General features: G+C 44.9%; 1 protein-coding gene across 1 annotated transcript in view; it reads right to left on the reverse strand.

The window, feature by feature from the left end:
* Positions 1 to 237: 237 nt before the first annotated feature.
* Positions 238 to 26540, reverse strand: part of GRHL1 (grainyhead like transcription factor 1) — a 55852-nt gene continuing 29549 nt past the window's right edge. The window contains exons 9-16 of the mRNA XM_065401131.1: positions 24316 to 24474; positions 18517 to 18568; positions 15274 to 15413; positions 14777 to 14814; positions 14063 to 14151; positions 8237 to 8322; positions 3221 to 3285; positions 238 to 352 (exon numbers count right to left, since the gene is read on the reverse strand). Coding sequence (XP_065257203.1) covers positions 238 to 352; positions 3221 to 3285; positions 8237 to 8322; positions 14063 to 14151; positions 14777 to 14814; positions 15274 to 15413; positions 18517 to 18568; positions 24316 to 24474 — 744 coding nt within the window. The remainder of the gene's footprint in view (positions 353 to 3220; positions 3286 to 8236; positions 8323 to 14062; positions 14152 to 14776; positions 14815 to 15273; positions 15414 to 18516; positions 18569 to 24315; positions 24475 to 26540) is intronic.

Genomic DNA, 26540 nt, shown 5'->3' on the forward strand with positions numbered 1-26540 from the left:
ATGTTCATTCATTTCAAGTGCACTGAGTTAATGAGCATTGTTTTGTCCTTTCGGAAGAACAGAAACGTGACTATATCAACTTTGCTAAACAAACACTGCTCCGATCCCTGGAAGAACTCAACCCACTGGGTTTCTTCTAGAGAAAGTGATTCGTGTTTTACCCAGAAGACTAAATTACAGAAAAATGTTCATCTGAGACCTTCATTTAAAATCCACAGAGGTTTGATGGCTTTGGTTTTAGATCTCAGTGAGAGTGAGCTTGTAAGATCCTCCAGCCTCTTCAATCTGTAGCTGGAAGGTGTCTTCATTCGAATAGTGCTTCACAATATTGTCGTCCATGTTGATCAGGATTCTAGGAAGTAAGGCTGGTAAGTATTACAGTTTAAAGTGCAGAAGTTACCAGAAATGCATTAAGTGTTGCTAATTTAAAGCTAAGAGAACACCTCTGGACTGCCCAGAAATAACTTGGGATCTCTGCTACCCCTCTGTGACCCTTCATCTCCTATTATGGTTTAACTCAATGGTTCTCAACCAGGGGTACGTGTACCGCTGAGGGTATGCAGAGGTCTTCCAGGGGCTACATCAACTCGTCTACATATTTGCCTAGTTTTACAACAGGCTACAGAAAAAGCACTAGCGAAGTCAGTACAAACTAAAATTTCATACAGACAATGGCTTGTTTATACTGCTCTCTATATTATACACTGAAATGTAAGTACAATATTTATATTCCTATTGATTTATTTTATTACATGGTAAAAATGAGAACGTAAGCAATTTTTCAGTAACGGTGTGGCTGTGACACGATTGTATTTTTATGTCTGATTTTGTAAGCAAATAGTTTTTAAGTGAGGTGAAACTTGGTATGGAAGACAAATCAGACTCCTGAATGGGGTACAGTAGTCTGGAAAGGTTGAGAACCACTGGTTTAACTGATCTAATCTGCTTCAAAAGTTGCTGCTGTGACTTCAAGCCACACTTACAAACCATTGTCCACAATTTGAAAGAGCTGCAAGGGAGGGAGAATGATCTCGAAAATGACAAACAGAGCTGGGAGAGAGTCACACACACAAACAAAATAGCCTGGTTGTGAAACTCACCTGAATGCAAGACACATAGACAGAGCATGGTCTTGGACCTGGTTCTCCCGATTCCACTTTGTATAAATAATTAAATATTCACTGGTGCAGGGACTTGGACCGGGGTCTCACATCCCAGGGGAATGCCCTAAGCACTGGGCCAGAGAGTCAGTCTCTCGCTTTCTGTCCCAATGAATGTTTATTTATTTATACAAAATGTGGAACAACTCCAACAGGAGAGACAGAGACAGACCCCATCCCAGAATAGCCTGGTGGATAAGGCACTCACCTGGGATGCAGTTAGGGTGACCAGATGTCCCAATTTTTGGGACTTTTTCTTATATAGGCTCCTATTACCCCCCACTCCCATCCCGATTTTTCACACTTGCTGTCTGGTCACCCTAGATGCAGTAGACCCAGGTACAAGTCCCTGCTCTGAATCAGGATGCTGGAGGCATCCCAGGCAAGTGCCATTACCACTGGGCTTTGGTTATTCTGGGGTGTGGCCTCTATATTTTTGCAGAAAATATCAAAAGGTCAGAGGTTTGTCCCACAGCAGAACAGGAAATTTTTTAAATCTTGAAGGTTTTCATGGGCTGGGAAAACCTTTTTCAACACAGCACTCCTGACCCACAATCTTTGTGAAGCTAAACCAGTTTCAAGACACATGGACACTTCACAAAGCTCTGAACTGGTTCAGCTGGACACCTAACAAATATAGTGAGAAGGTGGGTGAGGCACTATCTTTTATTGGAGCAACTTCTGTTTGTGCAGCTCAAAAGCTTGTCTGCCTCACCGAGATCCTCCTCATGTCTGGGAAAGGTACTCAGAGGGTATGTCTACACAGCAACTAGACACCCATGGCTGGCCCATGTCAGCCGACTTGGGCTTGTAAGGCTGTTTCACTGATATGTGGACATCTGGGTTTGGGCTGGAGCACAGACTCTAGGACCCTGCGGGCCCAGGCCCAAGCCCAGATGTCTATATAGCAGTGAAACAGCCCCAAAGCCTGAGCCCGCGAGCCCACGTCAACTGGCACAAGCCAGTTGTGTAGACATACCCAGAGTGTCACAGCTAAATACAAGGAGGAACAGGCTGTTTAGCATAAGTAGTGAACACACATTTCAAGGGACCATTCAAGGTGAAAATGGCCAGTTAAACACAGCTACAACTCTGCACACAACCTAACAATTACGGATGTGACAACAAAAAAGACAACAGGGATGGCAGTTCAGTTGCTGCAATCTGGACACATCAGACCACTTCCTCTTTTCCTGAAGTGGTCTTTATGGATACAGATGCCTGCCTAAATTGAACTGCCTTTGGTTAGCAAAGCACACTTTCAATTCACAGCTTTCCCATGCAGTCCTGCTTTAGTCCTTTGACTCACACGAGGACAGCTCTTTACAGCACATTCCAAAGGCATGCAACATTTAAGGATTGAAGACTGTGTCTAGTTCTGGTGTCCACAATTCAAAAAAGATGATAAATAATTGGAGAGGGTTCAGAGAAGAGCCATGCGAATGATTAGAGGGGTGGAAAACATGCCTTAACCTTACAGTGAAAGACTCAAGGAGCTCAATATATTTACCTTAACAAAGAGAAAGATAAGGAGTGAGTTGATTACAGTCTGTAAATACCTACATAGGGAACAGAAATTTGATAATAGAGGGCTCTTCAATCTAGCAGACAGAGGTATAAACAAGATCCAATGGCTGGAAGCCGAAACTAGACAAATTCAGACTAGAAATAAAATGCAGGGTTTTTTGGTTTTGTTTTCAACAAACAAAGTGAGGGAATTAAAGGCAGTGGTGAATTCTCCATCAATAGCAATTTTTAAATCAAGACTGGTGTTTTCCTAAAAAAGATATGCTCTAATTCAAACAGGAATTAACTCAGGGAAGTCCTGTGGTCTGTGTTATGCATGAGGTCGGACTAGATGATCAAACTGGTCCCTACTGGTCTTGTAATCCATCTGTGAATTTTGGAACAGATTTAGCATCTGTGTTGTGTATGAAGGGAGCACGTGTGAATGCAGGGGGTTTATAATGTGTATTTCTTTTCCTAAAGGCCGGACAATAACACAAGATATCACCCTTTCTTTGGAAAGCTGCGGTAGATGCTACTCAAGACATACTCACCCTTTTTTACATTTCTTGAAGATTTTTCCAATTTTATCAAAAGGAACATCATACTTGTCCGATATCTAGAACATAAAAAGAAAACACAGTCCCTAAATCAGGGAGACTCTAGGCCACTTTGTATTTCACTTTTACTCAGATGCATGATACAATGATGTAAATCAAACAAAACCCCTGCCTTGCAAGATTGACACTGACATTCCTAAAAAATAATCCAATCGACAGGACATGCCAATTTTTAATTATTATTTCCAGTTTACCAGTGGATTAATTACTAGGACAGGAATGCAATCAGTTTCAATGCTTAATTTTCTTATTTTCACTTTGAAGTTCCTGGCCAAATTTTTCAAACGTCCATATTTAAACAACTAAATAAAAGCATTCTCATGACTGAGCAAACCCTCTGATTTCAATAAACAACTGAATCATGTTTTAACCACGACTGCTGCTATCAGGTGGTAACTGGGTTCCACACATGGTGGCTTTATGTATGGCAGAACAGGCCTTAAAGAAAACGGGCATCGCTCACCAAGGATCTTCGTTTTCCATGATAAAAATATAAATACAATTATCCGATAAAACCCCTCATTTTTCTGCAAGTAAAATGAAATGCTGAACTTTAGTTTCCTAGCCACAATATAGATAGGTATCAGTTGAACACAATGTTTTATTGATATATTTACACTTGTAAAATGCTGGAATGGTCCAGTCACAGTGCATTGTTTCTTGACTGTTGTCAATGGCCCTGCTGTTTCAGCCTCATTTTCGTTTTTCTGTTTATGTTTAGCGCTTCCCATGTGTTCTACAATTGTCTGCCTTTGAATGTAATCTACAGCCTGGCTGCCTACAGTACAGCACATCACCATCAATGTGAAATTTGTCCTTGCCACACTCAGTGACACGGTCTTTAGGGGTGATTTTTAAAGTTTTCGGCATCTTTTCATAACTTTAATTACTCACATTTGGAGGCTGAAGTGAAATTTGAGATGCCTTAAAACACAAACTCCTGTACTCCATTACGTAACCTGTGACGTTTCACTCCATATTCTTTATGAAAATGGACTTATGATATGAATATGACGTAACTGAGTGAGTCTTTTAAGATATCTTGGAAAGCTTATAATTTACTGAATGTGATTATCCAATTTGTATGCCTGTATCATTTCTGTATCTGAAGTTAAGAATATTGACTATGTATCTGTATTTCAACTATGCTACTTTGGGTGACGCCCACTGCTAACACTTCAGGTATAACAATAGAAAAAGCCAGACAGGGCGGATGGCCCATCAGCGAGGACAATGGACTGTGCAAAGGCTTGGCCTTCCTGCGGACACTCCATGCTGCCACTGACTCATGGACGCTGTGATCCTACAGAGTCAGGTGGTCTTGTCACTAAACATTACCTGGAACTTCTTGTAGCTTTCCACTGGAAGGGAAGGGGTGAGAGTCAAATTTGGAAACAGGATTCTCGCCTTATGTAAATCCTATTTAAGGGTGGGGAGGAAGGCAAACGAGGCTCCTCCTCTCCATGGCCTGTCTGCCCAAGAAAGAAACACCGCTAAAGCCACGTGAAGGGAAGGCAAGGGGGGAGTCCAGGCTGGACCCCTGTCTCAGGCTGGAAAGAAATACAACTGGAACTCTGAACCACAGAAACTTTGCAACCTGCCTAAAATAACATTTAGGGTAAGAAATTACATTTCGTAACCTGTTTCTTAAGTATACGGAGCTTAGCTTGCGTATTTTGTTTTATTTGGTCAGTAATCTGCTTTGTTCTGTCTGTTACCTGTTATATTATTTAAAATTTACCTTTTGTAGTTAATAAAATTTGTTTTGTTTATTATTAAACCCAGTTTTTGTAATTTCTAACGGAGGGGCAAGGAGTCGTGCACATCTCTCTTCACACTGAGGAAGAGGGCAAATTTCATGAGCTTGCGCTGTACAAATATTTCTCTACAGTACAAGACAATAGTACTTTGGGTTTGTCTCCCAAAAGGGGTGGGCACGTGAGTGCTGGGGGAGCCCTCTCACACAGAGCGGACTTCAGTCTGTGACTGCAGCGGGGGGGGGGGGGGGGAGGGAGAGGGGGCGCTGCAAGAGGCCGGAGAGCTTAATTCAGCAAAGCAGTAAGAGGGAACCCAGGCTGATTGAGTAGGGGGAGACTCAGTTAAACCCCAGCACATCAAGTGGCATCCCAGAAGTGGGGGTCCAATCTGTCACAAACTGCTCCCTGTATATAGAGGTTATTAGAGTATGTCTAGCTATGTAAATTTAAAGTGCATTCAAAAAAAAATCAACCACAAGAGGGGGAGGTTTTGCGCATTGAATAGGCGACACTGGTACTTTCAGTAAAATGTAGTTACTAATTATGTACGTTTTTATTTTTTTACAAAATGTAGAAACTAAAGGTTCTCTATAAAATCGCAAATTCCGCATTTTTCCATGTCAAATGGATTTCTAGGATTCCTGTTGATCACACTTCAGCCCTCTCTGCACTCAAGATAACACACTGGTAGTTGAATTGGGTTTTACATACGTTTTGCACAAACTCTCCCAATTTCAGGAGCTACTTTACAGCCCACAGTGGAAGCCAGTGTTGCTCTTTGTCAGTGCCAGAGAAAGGGATTGGGCACCCCAACCAGGTCTATTACTGAAGTTACACCTATGTGATTTCAGAGTGGTGGGGGTGGTCTAGAAGAGGGGAAAGTATAAATGGAGAAACTCCTGGGGAGAGGGCAGGACATGCTAGCTCCCACCTCCCAGAAGTGATGAGGCGAGGAACTCGCATGCTCTAAGGAAAGAAGATGACTGCAAATATCCAACAATAAACTGGCAAAATGAGCTCAGTATAAAAACAGCAGTCACCTCATTAAGTATTTTATTACATACACCACCATAAAACCCATAACAAAGTGGTTGCTATTGTTCTACATCCAATTTTCTTTGGCAAGCTGCTTTATCTACAGTTTTGTTTTTGTTCTAATCTCACACTGATTGCAAATATCCATCTTGCATTAAGCAGTAACAGGGGTGATTCCCTGATTTAGATCTGTTCTAGTGCAGACATTCTGCTTGCTCCTACATCAGGGTCTGAGTAGAACATGCTACAATTGGGTCGATAAACTCCTCTTCTTCCCTCTTTAACCCCAAAGATTAGATGCAAGTGCAAGTCATAACAGCCATGATGGAATCTCAGATAAGGGAGTGGATTTTGGATCCCAAGGCTAAGGCTAGTAAGGTGATATAAAAGTGACAACACTCAAACCCTTCAACCTTAACAAGGCACCGGTTGGACAAAGCCCAAGCAAGCAAAATCAAATGACCAAGAGTTTCAATGTTGTAAATTCAACAGGCACTCCCCAAAGTAACCTCTACACTTTCCCTGGGCTGCACCCCAGCAGGCAATTGGAGGAGTGGGTGATATTTTGCAGTCTAAGGGCTTGTCGACACTGCACCACAATGCAAACTATGGGGGTGTAAATTGCAAAGTGCACCAAAATTTCATGCACTAACTGCCCTGCGTGGATGCTGCTGGTGCAAACTAAAAAGGTATCTAGCTCATGTTAACGTAGTCCTGTTTGAAACTAGAGACCTTTTTAGTTTGTACCAGCAGCCTCCACACAGAGCAGTTAGAACACAAACTTTTGGTGTGCTCTGCAGTTCACACCCCGGTAATCTACATTGTGGCACAGCACAGACAGCTTTAAAATCACACTGTGGTAGCCAGTAGCAAGAGCTACAGTTAAGGGTGCACAGCAGTTTCCATTCCAACCTCCCTGTTTTCACATGCTCCCACCTTCCTGAAATATTCACTTTTTTAATTTACATTTTCCAGGCTTGGTCTCAGACTTAAGAAGAATTTTATTTCTGAGTGCATGTGGGCATGTCTATATAAAGTTAAAGCAAAATCCCTTCAGCCATTTTTTATTATGGATAATAATAATAATAATAATAATAATAATAATAATAATAAAAACCCCAACACTTTTCCCATTGCAAAAATAGATATTTTGCTGTAACCCTTGTTCAAAAACACCTTCAAATTTAGCATTAAAATAGTCCCTGAGAATGAGGATACGATTTGCTAGGCTTGGAGGGAAAACAGAAAGTAATGAAAGACTGACAAAAATATAAATCATTTGAACATGCTCCAGAAACTGTTCCAGCAACTAATTAAAATGTTACCCCCAACTATGAACAACAGTCACGAAGTAGGACCCTGCGGATTAGTTTTGATACCAATGGAAAAATCTGAAAAAGCTTCTTCTGCAGCTCGGTGAAGAGAGGATCTGCATGAAAAACAAACCTAGGAGTGTATATTTTCCAATGTGACTAGTGATTTTGGGTGTCTCAAGATTTTGGACATCAAGTCTGAGACGCCTAAAAGGTACCTGGTGTTCACAGAGTGCTGAGCAGCACCCACTCTTCAAAAATCAAACCCCTTTAAGATGTCTCAAAGTTGGACACCCAAAAATGGAGGCTCCCAAAAATCACTAGTTACATGAAAATTTAAGCTACATCCACTTTCTTATGTGGAGATTATTCAAACGCTGAATTCTTAAGTATAGAAAAATAGATCCCAGGCAAACGTGTTTAATGTTTCTAGAATCCAGCTATTCTTGACTGAGATCACTACTTAGAATGTATCAGGAAGTACCACTAAGCTCGCTGGAGCCCACCGCAGACTTAGCTGCTCCCCTGATGAGTTAAGCCCACCCGCACCAATGAAGGATGCCAGTAAGGAACTCTTTTGCTTGCTCTATTTTTCAAAGTCAGCTTTGAGTAGAAGCTGAGGAGTTAACTACAGTGTTCTCCCCTTTACTCAAAGGTGACTTCGGTGGAGAACCAGCACCTACTTTTTAACTGGAAGCAACAGAAATATTTAGATGACAAACTGCGGCTATGATTCAAGCTCAGTCATACTCTAAGTATTTAGGATCTAACACTAGGGAACCAGGTGTCATGCTCATGGTTTCACAGACCGGACACAAGGTTTTATGAACTGCCCTGATACTTACAGCTTCCATTAGACCTTTCAGAGATGGTGTCTTTAGCATAAGTGCATCGAAGACTTCTTCCGACTCCTTTCGGACATACAGCAACACTGAATGCAAACCAGAGAGAGTGCTTTAATATATATTTGTTCCTTGAGGACGAGGCATAAGTGAGTGCTGTGAAAGCACAGAGTGTAACACACATTAAAATAATGCAGCAAGGATATACATACAAACTTAGTTAAATCTATCTCGAGCAATCATGATTACTGTCGCCCTGTGCCAGCGAATTTTGAGAAGGACCTGGTGGACCAGTGGGATAGGAGGGAAGGCATACTTCAGCCCCTCGCCCCACAGTATTAGGAACACATCAGCAATCAAGCCCGGACTGTCGTTTTGGAATGAGCAGAACTGAGGGCACTGTGTGTTGCTCTTGGTGGCGAAGAGGTCTACTTGGGGATAACCCCACCTTTGGAAGACTGACTGTATGATGTCCGATCTGATTGACTAATCGTGCACATGGTATGACCTGCTGAGGCGATCCGCCAGCCTGTTCCGTACCCCTGGAAGGTAGGAAGCTTCCAGCTGAACGGATCTGACTATACAGAAGTCCCAGAGGAGAAGAGCCTCACGGCAGAGGGGTGAGGACCAGGCTCCACCCTGTTTATGTAGAACATGGCGGTTGTGTTGTCTGTCAGGACTGTCACGCTGTGACCTTGCAAAGTGGCATGAAAGATTTGGCAGGCCAGACGAACCGCCCTGAGCTCCTTCAGGTTGATATGGAGAGGACACAAGTGTTAAGCCTTGTGTCCTCAGATCCCCAAAGTGTGCGCCCCAGCCCAGATCTGATGCACCTGTTACTAATGTTAGAGAAGGTTGGGGCTTGGCGAAGGGGACCCCTGCACAGACCACTGGTCAGTCCAGCCACCAACGCAGGGATTCTTGTACCTGCCCCAGGACCGTCACCACAAGGTCCAGGGGGTCTCGGGATGGGCGGTAAGACAGCGTGAGCCACGCTTGTATGGGCCTGAGTCTCTGTCGGGCATGCTTGACCACATATATGCATGCTGCCATATGCCCTATTAGCTGCAGGCAACCTGACTGTCATGGTGGGATATGGAAGCATTGTTTTGACAATCTGCTCTATGGCTTGGAACCTGGGCTCTGGAAGGCTTGCTTTTGCCTGTACCGAGTCTAGCACTGCCCCTATGAACTCTATCCTTTGCGTAGGTATGAGTGACAATTTGGGTACATTGAGGAGGAGTCCCAGTCTATGAAAGGTGTCCATGACCATTGTCACGTGGGTCTGTGAAGGTCTAAAATGGGTCGGAGACCCCCCTTTGCGGGGATTAGAAAGTAATGGGAATAAAACCCCTTTCCCCTTAGCTCCTGTGGAACCTCCTCCACCGCCCCTATCTCGAGGAGTGAACGGACCTCCTGCATAAGGAGTTGCTCATGAGAGGGGTCCCTGAAGAGGGACGGGGAAGGTGGGTGGGAGGGAAGGAGAACTGGAGGGAGTATTCCACCTGTACTGTGCAGAGGATCCAGAGGTCCGATGTTATACGGGACCACGCACGGTAGAAGTGGGATAGCCAGTTTAAAAACCGAGGGGATGGATCCGGGTACTGGGTTGGTACACTGTCCTCGAGCACGCCTTCAAAACCCTTGCTTGTTTCCGGGCTGGGGTTTGTTCTGGCCTTGGTTAGGCGTGTTATTCTGCTGTCTACACCTGTTGTTTCTGCCCCGCCTGCGATACGACTCCTGTCTGGGGCGGGGTTGATACTGCCTCTGCTGCGGAGGCTGACTCCTAAAAGGGATTTCTCTGGGTTGTCGGCATATGCATCCCTAGCGACTTCAGGGTGGCTCTAGAGTCCTTAAGGCCGTGCAGCCTGGAGTCTGTTTGCTCCGAGAAAAGGCCCCAAGCCCTCAAATGGGAGGTCTTGGAGGGTGCTCTGGACCTCCGGAGGGAGGCCCAACACCTGTAGCCACGCTGAGTGTCGCATGACTACCCCCGAGGCAATGGTTCTGGCCACAGAGTCAGCTGAAATCGAGGGAGGCTTGTAGCAAAGTCTTAGCCACCGCCTTTCTTTCCTCGATTAATGCAGCAAACTCCGAGTGCGAGTCCTGGGGCAGGCGATCCTTAAACTTGGACATGGCCGTCCAAGAGTTAAAGTTAGGTCTTTTAAGGATCTCCTGCTGGTTGGCTGTACGTAGTTGGAGGCCCCCGGATGAGTAGACCTTTCTACCGAAGAGGTCCAGACGCTTGGCCTCCTTCGCCGTTAGGGCAGAGGCTTGTTGGCCCTGTCGTTCCTTCTCATGGACTGCTGAAACGATTAGGGAGCAGGGAGTCATATGGCAGAACAGGAACTTTTGGCCCTTGGAAGGGGCGAAGTATTTCCTTTCTACTCCCCTGGCCATCGGCATGATAGAGGCCGGGGTTTGCCATATACTGTTGTAATTTGTCTGTATGGTCTTTATGAGAGGGTACGCTACTCTGGAGGGACCCTTGAGAGCCAGGATGGCCACCATCGGATCCTCCTGCTCAACTTTTTCTTCTGCCTGGAGGCCCATATTGAGGGCGATCCTGCAGAACAGCTCCTAGTGAGCCCTGTGGTCGATTGGTGGTGGTCCTGAGACTGATGTACCTGCCACCGCCTCGTCTGGGGAAGAGGAGGATGTGAGTTGCTGCTGGTTGCCCTCAGCTAGACCCTCCTGTGGGTCCCCATACGCCTGGGTCACCTCAGGGCCTGACAGGGCTGACACCTCTCGAGGTGTTGTAGTGCTTGGTACCGCCGTGGGCAGTGGGTCTGCCATCACCAGTTGCTCTTGGGGATCTGAGGGCGGCCTGGAGAGAGTAGCCTCCCTTGCCATTGATGTGTACGTGTGTGGCGACCTGGAATGGCATCGCATGGAATGCCCGGACCTGGAGGCTCTGGAGATGGTGCCCTGTTGCTGATGGTAGGCCCATGGGGTCCAGAAGGGCCACTGACTCAGAGGAGGCCACTGTGGCTGCCATGCTGAGTGGGACTCTGCTGGCCACGGTTCGATGCTTGCTATAGCTGGAGCGACCGGAGTTGGCCTCGGAGCCAGAGGATGCCGACGGAGAGGACCAGGGCAGTGCTGAATGTTGAGTGGCTGTAAGGTGCTGTGAGGTGCGGGCCGGGGAGTGGTGCCTGGCTGACCGGGACCACGCACAGTACCGGGAGTCTCGTGACTGGTGCCTCTCCCTCGGTGCTGGTGCTGGGCAAGCGATGGAGTCGTGGACCGGCGTGTAGTCGCCGCGGGTACTGCTGGTAGGTTCGAATCCGGTGCTGTAACCTCGCGCTGGGTCGCAGGTGCCGGGGAGCAGAAGGACGCCGAGCTTGAATGGGAACGGTGCCATGAGCAGTGCCGAGATGGTGACCTCGAGCAGCGCACTATTGCCAGCTTCCCTCTGGAGGGCACCCTCTTTAGGCGGTGCCGGAGGCTTCTCCCTGCACGGGAGGGGATTTGGCATCGACAGCTCAATGAGGTCTTTCATTGCCTCGAAAGTGTCGGGCGTAGAGGGGTGTTCCAGGACCTCCTCCAGACATTCATCGCATTGAACTCTCTGGGTACCGGACTCAGGCTCACAACCTGTCTTTGTGTGCCAGGAGCCTCTCTGAGCGCCTGGGCAGCTCTTTGGGGAGAGTGCCCTCTTTCTCCTTTCTTGTGACGCTTAGTCGGTGCTGGAGAGGTCAACCAGTGCTGAGGTTGGTCGTCCCCCCTTGGGGCTGGCGATTTACGGTGCCTGGTGGTGCCGGGTCGCACACAGATGCTGGGGCACTTCGCACCAAGGAAGCCGAGCCCGGTGCCGGTCGGTCGGGGCGGTGGTTGTAATGTGGCTTCCGTGAGCAACTGCTTTAGGCGAAAGTGTCTCTTTCTTTCTTAGTGTGCGGTTTGAAGGCCTTGCAGATTTTGCAGCGCTCTGCCCGATGAGCCTCTCCCAGACACTGGAGACAGGAGTCATGGGGGTCACTGTTAGGCATAGACCTGCGGCACGTGGTGCAAGCTTTGAAACCCTGGGCTTGTGGCATGCCCCGCAGCCCAAGGCTGGTGCCGGAACTAGCTTCCAGACACCTGAATACAATGGTATTTAACTAACTGATAGTTAGTTGGTATTTATCTAAGAACAACTCTAACTAGAAGACTGAAAGGCTATGGGATCACTCGCAAGCGAGCGAGAGAACGTTCCAACGCCGGCATGGACGGTAAGAAGGAACTGAAGGGGGGGTCGGGCCGGCAGGGTATTATATACACCGCCATAAGGGCGCCACTCTAGGGGGCTCCCCTGCCGTCCCGACGGGAGCTGCTAAGGGAAAAAGTTTCCGACGTCCGTGCACATGGCGCGCGCACACCTAGTTGGAATGGACGTGAACAATCACTCGAAGAACTCACTATTCCTTCTCTTTAGTTTCTTGCAACTGTCTATACTTTCCCCCACATTTTAGTCTTGTCTCTCCCCCTCTTTGCTTCCCCATTTCACTTCCTTGCTATTGTTCAGAAATATTTATTAGCAATCATGTTGCTCCATCTAGTAGGATATGGATTTGATTCCCCACTCCAAACATCGGACTGAAAGAATGAGAAGCCAGACAACCAGTGTCCTCCGGCTCATGGAGACGGAGCTATTACACAGAAAAACAGCCCCATTAAAAACTACATTAAGGCTGAGTAATAAGCCAATAAGAGCAGGGAAATGTGGACATGTAACAGCTTCAAAGTCCTTAATTCACGCTCTAATTACTAGGTATTGTGGCACATGTTGTTTACTATGTTTGATAGCTCACTGCTCTGACGCACCTGTGATTTGGAACAATATACTGTAACATCTAGGTCAAACAGGGTGAATTAAGCTTGGATGCTTGGAGATTTTCCTTTGGTGGAAGAGGGTTTGAAAATGAAGGCAGAAGGAGGGTGGATTTAAAAGCAAACACAGCAATAACCATCTATACAAGGGAAGCAGTGTGGCTTAGTGGACAAAGCACTGACGGACTCTGGACTGCTGGGTGACTTTGGACAAGTCACTTCACCCCCGTGCCTCAGTTTCCCCATCTGTACAATGGAGATGATGATACTGGCCTCCTTTGTCAAGTGCTTTGAGGTCCACTGATGAAAAGTGCAATATAAAAGCTAGGTATTATTATAGAGCATAAATATGATGCTATGGCAGCTACCCATAGAATAAGGTCCCCATTTTATGATTTAGTAAAGAAACCAAGCTCTCATTAATTCTCATTTTCCCTTAGCAAACATCTTCATTAGTTTATCGCAGCTGGAGGGGAAGGACAGCCATATGGATAAGGTTGTAACTGGGACTCCAGAGACAAGTCATTTAACCCTTCCGTGCTCCACTTTCTCCATCTACAAAATGGGGATGATAGCACTTCCCTACTCAACAGGGTGGTTACAAACCATCAGAAAAAGCCCCCGAGAAAGTGGTGCAATTCTAGATGTGGAAAAACAGACACAGGGAAGTTAAGTGTCTTGCCAAAATTTACTCAGCAAGTCAGTGTTTGAGCTGGGAATAGAACCCAGGAGTCCTGATCACGAGACAAAAACTCCTACTGTTATTAAAACCAAAATTATGTATTTGCAAGTTTAGCTGGCTCCCCTGCTGAGGCAAAAAAGGGAATATTTTCCTCCCCAAATAAGTGCTAGCAGGAGATGCACAGATAAGAATCAGATGGGCACATCAAAAAAGACCAGACACTACCCTCCCCGACCCACAGAAAGAAAAGCATTCCTACCCCTGACCTGGCTTTCTTTCATGACATGGCAATGCAACAGATGTGTCTTAAAAAAAAAAAAAAAAAAAAAAAAAAAAATTACCTCGTTTTGGTTCCTCTATTCTGGTCAGTTTATTGGGAGGTGCAATAAAATCATCTTCAGTTATATAAGGCCCCCTCTTCATATTAGAGCTGCAATAAGGGGGGGGGGGGGGAAATGTATCAACAGCAGCATCAGCAGGAGCAGCCTCCTTGCCTGGAAGCAGGGAAACTGCCACATCATGGATTTTATGATAAACATAATTTCAGAACCAGGGTAATAATTACCCTAGTTACAATGGGCATTACTTTCTACACAAGTCAATACACATTATTTAAAACTGCCCAGGTGCTTTGATTCTGCTGCTCTCTCTCCCTCTCCAACAACAGAGTCCCCTTGTGCTGCTTAAGCACAACACCAAATCAGCTATTTACCTGGAGATTCTGGGCAAGTCCCTTTGGAATGTGAATATTTTTTGGCACACACTGGAAAGCCCAGAGCAGCAAACCCGAGTGTCAAGCTGGCTGCATGGTGATGGAGAGTGCCTGCTATGCAAGATTTTCCATTTTGGAGAAGACAGCATCACTGACAACCTGGGCCCTGTGCTGCTTACAGGTCTTACTGTGGTCTGGGGCTTATATAAGGGGAGGAGTAAAACACCTAATATTAGAGTACACGGCAAGCTCTTTGGGGCAGGGACCTCACCTTCCTAGCTGATTTTACAGCACCATGCAATTCAATAGTGTTACAGAACGAATGAAATAGCGAGTCTCTTACCCTTCACCCTCCAGTTCTTCTGGTGCAACAGGAAGGACCTTTAAAACAAAACAAGGAGAGATTTTGAGTGTACAGAGAAAGGTGCTCTAAATTAGACTATTGGATGGTATATGACATGGGACCATTAACTGGAACCTACTACAGTGTGTGTAGCTAGCTAGCTAGCTAAAAAGTGGACCTGAGAAGCCAACAATAGGAACATACAGATCAGACCAGAGCTCCTAGACCAGTATCCTGTCAGTGGTCAGCACCAAACGCTTCACAGGAAGGTGAAGAATTACCCGCCAACAAAGCAAGTTTTCCTCCTAACCCCCATTTGTTAGGGCTTGGCTTATGCCATGAAGCACGAAGGTTTATATGATCACATACTTAACAGTAACTTTTTGCTCCCAGTGGTTATACATTTAAGAACCAGCCCAGTGGCTATGTACAGTATCATTACATAGGCAGACAATGCTCCTAATTTTATATTATGGGCACACAATGGCATCACATACATGAGTCCCACGCTGAAGATTGGCATGGTGAAGGTCGGGAATAAAAAGAATTGGCTGAGTGTCAAGATCTTGGGATGGCTTGAAGACAGTGACGTCTGTCCGCTTGTGGGAAGGAAGCACTGGCACTTTGACATCGGGAACTGTAAAGAAATATCAAAGATTGTAATATATGGATATTTAAAACAATGACACAGTTGTAGCCTTACTCCTTAAGAGCAATGTATTGCTGTTAAGCAGTGATGTGCCGGGGTGGGTGTGAAGGGGAGGGTCTTGGGACCCCATTGTTAAAATTTCTCAAGTTTTTGGGGGGAGAGGAGGGGAAAGTGCGAGGCTTCCCCTTCTCTGATAGAGTCACCTATTCTGGGGGCCACTAAATTACCCTGGCCAAAGATGCTTATTCCTTTTGGAATGTGTCACGTCAGGTATTTTCAGTAAAATCTTCCGAAAGGACTGCTAAAAATCGATGCAGTTCCTCCCACACACCCTAATTTCAAATGACAGAGTTTGAACACTGTACTCTTCATTACACTCCTATTTTTTCAGGAATCTACCACCAGCCTTTCCAGTGAGTGGCAGGAAGTGTTTGCCAGGTGGCATTGGTTCCCTCCTTGGCTGGGGTTATGAGAAAAGGCTTTTGTCTAAATGGGTAAACGAATTAATAGGTTTCCCCCTGTAGCTCACTTCTCTGTAAGCTCATGCACCCTGGGATATGGGCGTGCCTTGTTTCAATATTAGTAGCATATCACCTCTTAAAAGCACAGAGCTGATCAATATTTGTTTCACATTTAAAAACATTTATGAAGGATGGTCTTAGGGGCACAGGACTGGGAGAGTCACATCTAGGTTCTAGTCCCGCCTCTGCCACAGACTTCCTGTGTAACTCACTGTACCTTTCTGCACAGGAGGGGAGACTTCAACCTCACAGGGGCTTAGTGAAGCTTCAGTCATTGAGTATTGAAAAGCATTTGGAGATCCTCAAATGGAAAGCACTACAGAAGCATTGTTACTACTGCGGAATAGAGTTCGGCAAGATACCAACATTTTGCAGAATGGAAGGTTCTGTGAAAAATTTTGGTTCACCATTCTGAATTGAAACAAAATATTTCAGTCTAGTTCAATATTAATCTGTGCCCCTGTTAGCCACTATGTGCCTCATGGGAATTGTCATTTGGGTGCTTCTGGGGTGGACCACATGTACTATAGGCACTGTGGTTACATGACTCCCATGATGCAGCACATCAGTTCAACCAGTGGGAAAACCACAGTGCATCATGGGAGATATAGTTCAGCCAGGAAGCCTAGCCTACAGAGAATGGAATATGAGGTATCCAAACTACAGCTCCCATGAGGCACTGTAGCAACTCTGATGAACAGAGATTAATGTCAAACTGACCCAAAATGAAATATTTTAATTTGGGTTAACAAACCGAAGTGTTTTGATTTGCGTGAAGCCTGCCCAAAATGAAATATTTCATTTTGAATTTCCTATGGAAAAAAGTTGAAAAAAATTCCAAAACAATTAGTCAAAAATTGAAATTTTCTGTGGGAAAACTGATTTTCCAAAACTTCAACCAAAAATTGCCAACCAGCTCTACTATGGAGCAATCCATATAGATACAATAATTGTGTCTCTGGAAGCAACTGTAATGCTTCTAGGGTGACCAGATGTCCCGATTTTATAGGGACAATCCCGATTTTTGGGTCTATTTCTTATACAGGCTCCTATTACCCCCCACCCCCATCTCGATTTTTCACATTTGCTGTCTGGTCACTGTACTTATAGCTCAAAAATAGCCAAACAATATGTATTCAACCTTAATGGGGAAACAAACACCACATCTGGGCTCAGCCAAAGCATGGGAAGTTTAGCCCCATAAGCAGCATTTATGAAGAAAGATATGAACTTCTACAAATGGGGGGTTTAGCATGCAATTGCCATTTCTCAGCCATTAGCTCTAGTACTGTGCACAGTGGTCTCTGGATCCTGCTTGGGCTACTGAACTTGGGATAGGAGACACCCCCCACACACACATTTGTTAAATGCTAGCAAAGCGTTGAGCCTTCTTTTTATGATACATTTAAAAACTCTGCCCTCCCTGTAACTGCCCTTTAGCAACTGGGTTTCCCTGTGTCATTGCCTTCTTCTGAAGCCACACTGCCAGCCCGCATTTGCTGTGTCAGGAAACCCTGTTTAAACAAGCTGTGAGGTTAATGCTTATTGAACCAGTCAGACTGTTAAAAGCAGAGCTTCTGACAAGCACGTCAAAACATTATCTTCAAACAGTCCAGAGGAGAGCAAGGAACACACACTTTTCCTTGCTGCACAATGTGAAGGAGAAACAGGGATATAAACTTTACACCAAACAACTCTGTTAACCTATAACTGACCATCAAACATTGGCTCTGTAGGAGTCAACATAAAAGTATGATCTGCAGGAGAGAATTAAGAATGAAAAGCAAACACATTTGGAAGGAAAAAGCTAGAAAATCTTTTGCTCATTCCAGCATCAAGCCCCTCGGGCTTACTTTTACATGCGTAGAAACAATGTCTAACTAGACTATTAACTAAAAAGGGGCAGTTCAGCTCTAATGGGTTGAGTACAAGGCTGGGAATCAGGAGTTCTGGGTTTGTACTGCAGACTCTGCCAGTGACTTGCTGCATAGCCTTGAGTAAATCCCTTAAGCCTGATTTGCAGAGGTTCTGGGTATCTCCAGCTCCTACTGACTTCAGTTGGAGTTGTAGGTGCTCCACCAGTTCTCAAAACCAGGCCCTTAACATTCAGTTACCCATCTGTAAAACAGGGATAATAATGTTTACCCAACTTTAAGTGCCTTGCACAACACTTCATCTTAGATTGCAAGTGCTAAGTGTGATTTCATGCTGGTCCAAATAGCACTGCCTTCTCCCTCTACTCTCTCTGGCTGCTAAAAGGGATTGAGTGGGCTCCACTGTATATCCATAGTGCACATATAGTTTCTTTTCGAGTGAAGAAGAATTGAGGTTCCTAACTTATCCTGTGCATTGCAAAATACAGTTCACAATCCCATATACAGTGGATTAAAGTGAAGCTATTTTATTGCTTGCCTTTTTTTTTCCCCTTCCATAACTCCTTTATAGGAGAATTCCACTGTACTGAAAACAAATTGTAGTCTGTAAGTGACATGAGGCCTACCATTTAAACACTTGGTGGAATAATTTCTACTTACAGGCATTCAACTGGGAGCTGGGGTCAGTGCACTTGCCTTTTCTTTTGCTTTGTTTTCGTTCTTCATCCCTGATCTTCCTCTCTGCTCCCTGTCAGATGACAGATTGGGGAGGAAGGGAGAAAAAAAAAATAGTATCCTCAGTTTGTTTTTATACCCTCAGGTCAAGGACGTTGATCTTTACATAATAGAACACATGGAGGTCAGTCTCACACTAACCACTTCATCAGGTCAGCCAGAAAATCTGTCCAGTACTTATTCTGAAGTACTATCATCAAATCAAAATTTAATGAAAGTATCACAATCACCTGAATTTGTTTTAAGTATGGGACTGGGGTAAAATGGCAAGTTACCACACAGTTACTTCAGTTATTTCCATATACTTAAGAGAATAGCAGTGTCTAAGATATAAGACAGTGATCACTGAATTTTTCTCCGATTAATAATATTTACTGAACTTTTAATCAAAAATATTCCTGACGCTATAATCAAGCTAAATTCAGATCTCCTAGAGTTTTACAAGGATGGAACAAGACATACTAGCATGTCAAAGAGTCTTTGTCAGCAGTGACTGTGCCATCTTTCACAGGACTAAAAATACAAGCATCACTTTTCATCCTTCAGAACAGTGCTAGCTGCTATGGGATCAACAAACACCTAATACAGAATAGATGGAAGCAGAACTACCTCACATTTACAGAATTCCTAGTCTCCCCCCCCCCCAAAAAAGTGACCAAAAAAAGAAACAGCTAGTCAAGTTTTCTATGACGTATAAGCATTTAGATATCTCAGGAAGGAGGATGGTCTAAGGCTCTGGGTCAGGACACAATGAGATTTGAATTTGTTTCCAAACTCTGCCAGAGACTTCCTGTGTGATCTTGGGGCAAGTCACTTAGTCTGTGTTTCAGTTCTGTGAAACGGGGATGACTGTAAACTCTGTGAAGCAGAGTTTAAATGTATTTTTGTACAGGACCTAGCACAACAAGGACCTAATCTCAGTGGGGACCTGTCAGAGTGGGTAGGTGGTGCTGCAACAGGTTCTATTGCAATAATTCAAAATGAAACAGTGATGGAGTCTCCTTACATTAGTCTAAAAACTAAGAGTAAGCCATATATAGGCCAGACTATTAACTTTGGATTCAGAACAATCATAACCAAAGTGGCAGCATCCCTATGCTCATCTGCATGTGCCAAACACCTAATCCCATTGCCTGCCCAGAACATAGGATGCACTGGAAAAATTTGGCATGGGGAGGAAGATTTGGTGATCTGCTTTGTAAAAGGAAAACTCAGATTGGCTTGTAAACTGGGTCTCTAACACTGGGGGAAACACGGGGCCCATTGGTACCAAGGTGCCGGCCAAAGAGCCCGGTGCCACTCCACCTGCTGTGGCACTGGCGGAGCAGGCTGTTCAGCCTAACTAGCCTGTCCCATCGACTGATGACTACGAGGGGATTTTTAAAATTCCCGGGGAATGTAAAGGGTGGGTCACATGGTTGGTTACCTGAGGCCAGGGCAGTAGAGTTTGAACTGATGACCAGAGTGACTAGAACAGGCATTGTAGGAAACTGCCGAATACTTCTGGAGGCCAGTCACAGCGCATTGGGCGGCCACACTGGCGCCGCAGCGGCAGCGCAATACACGCTATTCCTCTCGGGGATGTGGAGTACATGAAGCGCTGCAACCACGGAGATACAGCGCTGCAAATGCCTTGCCGTGTTCTTCACGCCACCCGCTGCCTCCAATACCAGTATCTTCACCACCCAGCCCTGAAAACCACGACCCTTACCCTCTGCACTCAACCCCCATCACCATGCAGTATAGCTGTCCTGAAGTGCAGCACTCACTGCACAGCACACCAGACAGGACATACGCGAATCTGTGCTTGTACCGTTCCCCACCCCACCCCCTTGTTTCTTTTCAATAAATAAATGTTTTCTTTTCAATAAATGGATTTCTTGGCTTTGAAAACATTCTTTATTATTGCATAAAGTAAAAGACTCCTTAGCCCAGGAAATAAACAGGCACTGAAAGTCTGCTTGTCTGCTTAGCAAACACGGATTCCTAAAGATTGGAACTACTGCACTTCATGCAGGGCACCAGATATCACTGCTGGTTTTCAGCCTCAAATTGCTCCCTCAAGGCATCCCTAATCCTTGCAGCCCCGGGCTGGGCCCCTGTAATAGCCCTGCTCTCTGGCTGTGCAAATTCAGCCTCCAGGTGTTGAACCTCAGAGGTCCATGCCTGAGTGAAGCTTTCACCCTTCCCTTCACAAATATTATGGAGGGCACAGCACGCGGATATAACCGCGGGGATGCTGTTTTCGGCCAAGTCCAGCTTCCCATACAGAGATCGCCAGTGGGCCTTTAAACGGCCAAAGGCACACTCCACAGTCATTCGGCACCGGCTCAGCCTGTAGTTGAACCGTTCCTTGCTACTGTCAAGGCTCCCTGTGTAGGGTTTCATGAGCCACGGCATTAACAGGTAAGCGGGATCTCCAAGGATCACAATGGGCATTTCGACTTCCCCTACCGTGATCTTCCGCTCTGGGAAAAAAGTCCCGGCCCGCATCTTCCTGAACAGCCAAGTGTTCCAAAAGATGCATGCATCATGCACGTTTCTGGGCCAGCCTGCGTTAATGTCAATGAAACACCCACGGTGATCCACAAGCGCCTGGAGAACCATAGAGAAATACCCCTTCTGATTAACGTACTCGGATCCTAGGTGGGGTGGTGCCAGAGTAGGAATGTGCGTCCCATCTATCGCCCCTCCACAGTTAGGGAACCCCATTTGTGCAAAGCCATCCACTATTTCCTGCACGTTACCCAGAGTCACGGTTCTTCTGAGTAGGATGCGATTAATGGCCCTGCAAACGTGCATCAACACGATTCCAACGGTCGACTTTCCCACTCCAAACTGGTTTGCGACCGACCGGTAGCTGTCTGGAGTTGCCAGCTTCCAGATTGCAATAGCTTCTCCACTGGCAGGGCAGCTCTCAATCTCATGTCCTTGCGCCGCAGGGTGGGGGCGAGCTCCTCACACAGTCCCATGAAAGTGGCTTTTCTCATCTGAAAGTTCTGCAGCCACTGCTCGTCATCCCAGACTTCCATGACGATGTGATCCCACCACTCGGTGCTTGTTTCCCGAGCCCAAAAGCGGCGTTCCACGGTGCTGAGCATGTCTGTGAATGCCACAAGCAATTTCGTGTCGTACGCGTTACGCGGCTTGATAGCATCGTCGGACTCCTCACTCTCACTGTCACTTTGGATCTTAAGGAATAGTTAGACAGCCAAACGTGACGTGCTGGCGAGATAAGTCAGCATATGCCTCAGCAGTTCGGACTCCATTTCCCACAGACAACAGATCGCGCTGCACAGAAACCATTGAAAGATGGCGCCACAGAAACCATTGAAAGATGGCGAAAGGTGGATGGAAACAAAGGGATTTCTGGGATGCGAAGCGATGCATCACGGGGCATTGGGGCAGGACCCAGAATGCCCCGCACCCACGCCCCCTTCCCACAACCCACGGCGCCAGAATGGGAAGAAGTGCTCTGTGGGATAGCTGCCCATAATGCACCGCTCCCAATGGCGCTGCAAATGCTGCAAATGTGGCCACGACAGTGCGCTGGGCAGCAGTCAGTGTGGACAGACTGCAGCGCTTTCCCTACTCAGCTGTACGAAGTCAGGTTTAACTCACAGTGCTGTACATCTGCAAGTGTAGCCAAGGCCTCAGAGAGATATTCAGTTACTATGGTAATGGTGGCCACTTAAGTACCTAAGATAAGTAGATGGATCACTTAAGATTCAAGCCTTGGCCACTTCCTCTGCAGTCAGATGGAGGCACCGCTGGGGTTTGGGACACACAACTAATAGAGGTGTCCGGTCAAGTCTATTTTTATACTATTTAAACAGAGATTGAGCCAATATTTGAGTGATCTGTATTGACAGAGATGTGTTCCCCATGTGACTCCACTTCAGAATCTGGGTGAGGGACTGTCTACGTGTAACAATCATGCTAAGGAATTACATCCTCAACTTGACAATATTTTTTGGGTGCGAAGAGATGCCCCCAGATTAAATAGGACAAATATATTTTACAATGTAGGTCAGGGAGGAGTCATGCAAAGAGAGAGACCAGACAAAAATCCAAAGTGAAAAATTATATAAATGGGGTAATTAACTAGATTTGCTGAAATTTATGATGCAGACTAAAACACTTTCCTCTGAACCAATGAGCGGAGTGTGGATGTGCCATATTATTAACAACTGGTTTATTAAAAGCGAGGGAGTTTGGAAGTCTACTTTTTTAGCTTGTGACTTATTGAGGAAACGTAGTCCAGGGGTTACGGCACTAGCCTGGGTTCAATTCTCTTCTCCACCACAGACTTCTTATGTGACAAGTCACTTAGCCTCTCTAGGTATATCTATACTGCACACTAAGCCTGGGCTCTGACTCAAGTTTGAGCCCAACCCTCCCTTCCATTTACACATAAAATAGTCTGACTTGAGTCCACAAGCACTCAGGACCTGTTATGGGGGTTGGTCAGAGCTAAGTCCTGCTGTGACTCTGGTCCAAGCCCTGTCCAGTTTGGAAACAGGTCAAGCTGCAGACCCGAGTCAGAAGATCTGCATAGTGCAGTATGGGCGTGCTAGCCAGATTTATAATGCTGAGTAAATAGTGAGCACAGGAAACCCTCAGGAAGTCTGCAAACCCTTTGTAATTTTTAAGAACTAAAGGTAACATTTTCATTGCCTAATTCCCATTTTCAAACAACTTATGTGCTTAGGAAAGTCTGTAGGATTTGGGAGTCTAAGTCACTTTGGATATCATTTTCACATGTGCCTAAGACACTATTCTGGCCCTGCTTATAGTATAGACCCTACGGTGGGGCAGAAGAAGGCTGGGTAAGTGTCCATCCATGCATTAGAACTGGAGTGATAGTGACAGAAATATTAAGATTAAACATGCAGTGTTAGGCAATTTTTTTATGGTAGCCTGCACTTGGGGTTGAGAGTTCAGAATTTGGTTGGGAGAAGCCCTGGGCTCAGAGATGTGCTTTTCACTGGGCCTCAGAAAGTCTGCCCAGATTTGGATGAGTTGTAAGCCACGAAAAATTGTCATTTGTGAAAATCTGGTCAAGTTTTTAAAACTTGCACAGTCTCAGGAAATATTCCACCTTCTACAATGCTGCACTCACAGCTTTAGGTGCTCTACATCTGTGGAGAAAAACCAAACCATAAGCGCCAAGCGGAGCGCTCATAACTGAGGCATTCAAAACTAGTGGAGACTTGAAAATTTTGTCCTCAGTTTCCCCATCGATAAAATGCTATTAATGATACTTCCCTATCTCACCAGGGCAGTAGGAAAACAAACTCATTACTGGTGAGGTTCTCAAATGTTTTGATAATGAGAACAAGAAGAAGGCACACAAAGAAATAAAAAAATCCATATTTAGTGATTTTGTTAAAAAAGACTTGTTCCCTGTCTCAATAGAGTTTCAAGTTTGAACTGAAAACCAAGTATACAGAGTTATTTGCTGTTGGCAACTGTGACATTCAGTGTCATCTCCCAATGACCATTCCCAAAGTCAACACTGACTGTGCCTAAAAACATTTTGCAACACTCCAGCATTCTGAAGGCAGCAAATTTTTCTGAGCTCACTTCAGCATCTCTGCACCAATTTTTTCCCTTACAAATGCCGAACACATATGGAGTTTTCAGAGATTATCCAAAATAGCATGTGTTAGAATCATAAAGGAAAAAGTCATTTATACTAAACAGAGCTGGAGGGACAGCCTTCCCCAAGCCCTCATTTGCAGGCTGGCCTGACCTTACCTTGTCACAGAAGACTTTAATCTGGCAGTAGGCCCTGTGGACGGGTTTGTTACTCCTGTTATTGTAGCTGTAGGTGTCAATCTGAATGTTCAAGGGCAGCCCTTTAACTCCTTTCTGAGAGGAGAAATCCGTGCTGAGGCAGTTTACAGAAATAAAAACCTGCAAAAGAAGGAAAAAGCTTCCATCAGCAGCGATTAATACATTCTTAGTGTTTGCTTCAGCCAGCCATACTGAGTCACAATGTAACGACTCCACTTGGGCTGGCTGTAGGATTTGAATCCTAGACCTTCAGAACTAAAACGGTGAGTTTCTACCACATAAGCTAAACGACTATTCACATGAATCAGTGGACCAGCCACTAATGGGGGTACAAAGACCCATCCTCCTAGTGTGGATTACAGCAACAAATATCAAACCTCATGCAGACTCTAGTTAACTTCTGAATATTTTTATGCCCCGAGAAATATTTTTGTCTATTGTAACCCTTTTTTAGGGGGCAGAAATCCCTTTCAGGCCCCATTTTCACTGGCCAAAAGAACAGTGTTTAAAAACCTTACTTAAAACAGGGGTCAGACATGCTTGCAGCAAGCACAATTGAAATCAGTCTGGACAGTGGCAAAACCATGTTAGCTCCATGATCAAATTCTACTCTTGAGACTGATGAGTTTTTAAATATAGTTATTTAATACAGGTCCCAATCCAGCAAAGACCTAAGGGCATACTTATCTTTAAGCATGCAAGCAATCCCATTGACTGCAGTGAGATTACTTATGGGTCTTAAAGTTAAGCACGTGCTTAAATCTTTATGGGATCAGGGTCTAGAACGCTTCCCAGCAGTGTTCCTTTTTCTGAGCGCGAGCAGGATGTTGTGAAGTGGAATATGAATCCATTTTCATTGTTCAAACTAAATGAAAAAGTTAATGGAAAAAGTAATTTTTCCAAAATAATTTCAGTTTCATAATGCAAGATCTTAGTAGTAGCAGAGGAAGGGAATTTTCTAGTTGTCCTATTTAGAGGCACACTGAATTAGTACTTCCCCCAAAAGATGCACCTATTCAAATGCCAGGTTCTTATATATGGGTAGTCCTCATTATCATGGAGGGGTTAGAAGCAGCGGAAACCAAAGACAATGAATTACCAGCAAGTTATGGATCAAGATCAGCCAAAGCATTAGAATGGATTCCTCTCTCCTTCCTTTCAAGAATAAAAAGATAGGAATCCCTTCCCATCCCCTAAAGAAAGCAAGGCTTTCAGAACCAGAGGCCACAGCAAGTACCTTAACCAAGACTTTGAAAAATATTGCTCCAACATCTAACTGTAACTTTGTTTTGCTTATAATAATAAAACTGAAATTCTAAATCTCAGTAGTGAGTGAGGGACCCCTGCTGGTATTTGACTGATGCTACAATTTGCCAAGTTAAGTTTTCAACAGCTTACACACTGTTTAAAAAATAAAGGTGTTTTTATGCAGCATTGTTGTCATAGGTTGCAACACGTTTTACAAGTATTATAAAAAAAGGGGGGGGGGAAGTTAGGTGAGAGACATTATAGGTGAGAGACAAGTTATTCCTGTTTCCAAGGGATTTTTTATAAGAATACTGTCTGCAGCACTAAGAAGGTGCATATCTGCACTAGATTTGAGGTTCCCTGATTAAATTGTTATTAAAGTTTGATTTTCAAAAATGCACATGCAATTAATATGAACAACTGCATGTACAATTAAGAAGCACAGCCAACGTGACTGTACGAGTCAGGAGAGTTTCATGCAAATAGCCAGTTATGCAGGTAGCTATTGGCATGCACCCTTACCAAAGTAAGGCATTATCACTCTAACCATGCACACAAATCAGTGTAGTTTTACAAATCAGTCCCTTAATGTCTGTTTGGTTGCCCACAATCTCTGGGAAAAGATCTAGCGTTAAAACATATGAACTGTTCAAACATTTTTCAATAAATATCTATGAATCACTATGGCAGCAACTACCCCACTTTTGAGAATTTTATAAGAACGAACCAACTACTGCTACCTGACATTTTAGGCTGTGCACTGAATGGACTGTGCATGGAAGAAAGAGCTAAAGCCCTATGATCCTGTCAAATTGATTCTATACACTTTTGTGAAATATTCTAAAGCAACAGTGCTTCAAGTCTTTGATTTAAAGGAGGCAAATATGTAGCTAAACACCATTAGAGCATTGCTGGAAAAAAGTATTAAGAGTTTTAAA

This window comes from Emys orbicularis, chromosome 3, assembly GCF_028017835.1.
Source record: "Emys orbicularis isolate rEmyOrb1 chromosome 3, rEmyOrb1.hap1, whole genome shotgun sequence".
NCBI classification, from domain to species: Eukaryota; Metazoa; Chordata; order Testudines; family Emydidae; genus Emys; species Emys orbicularis.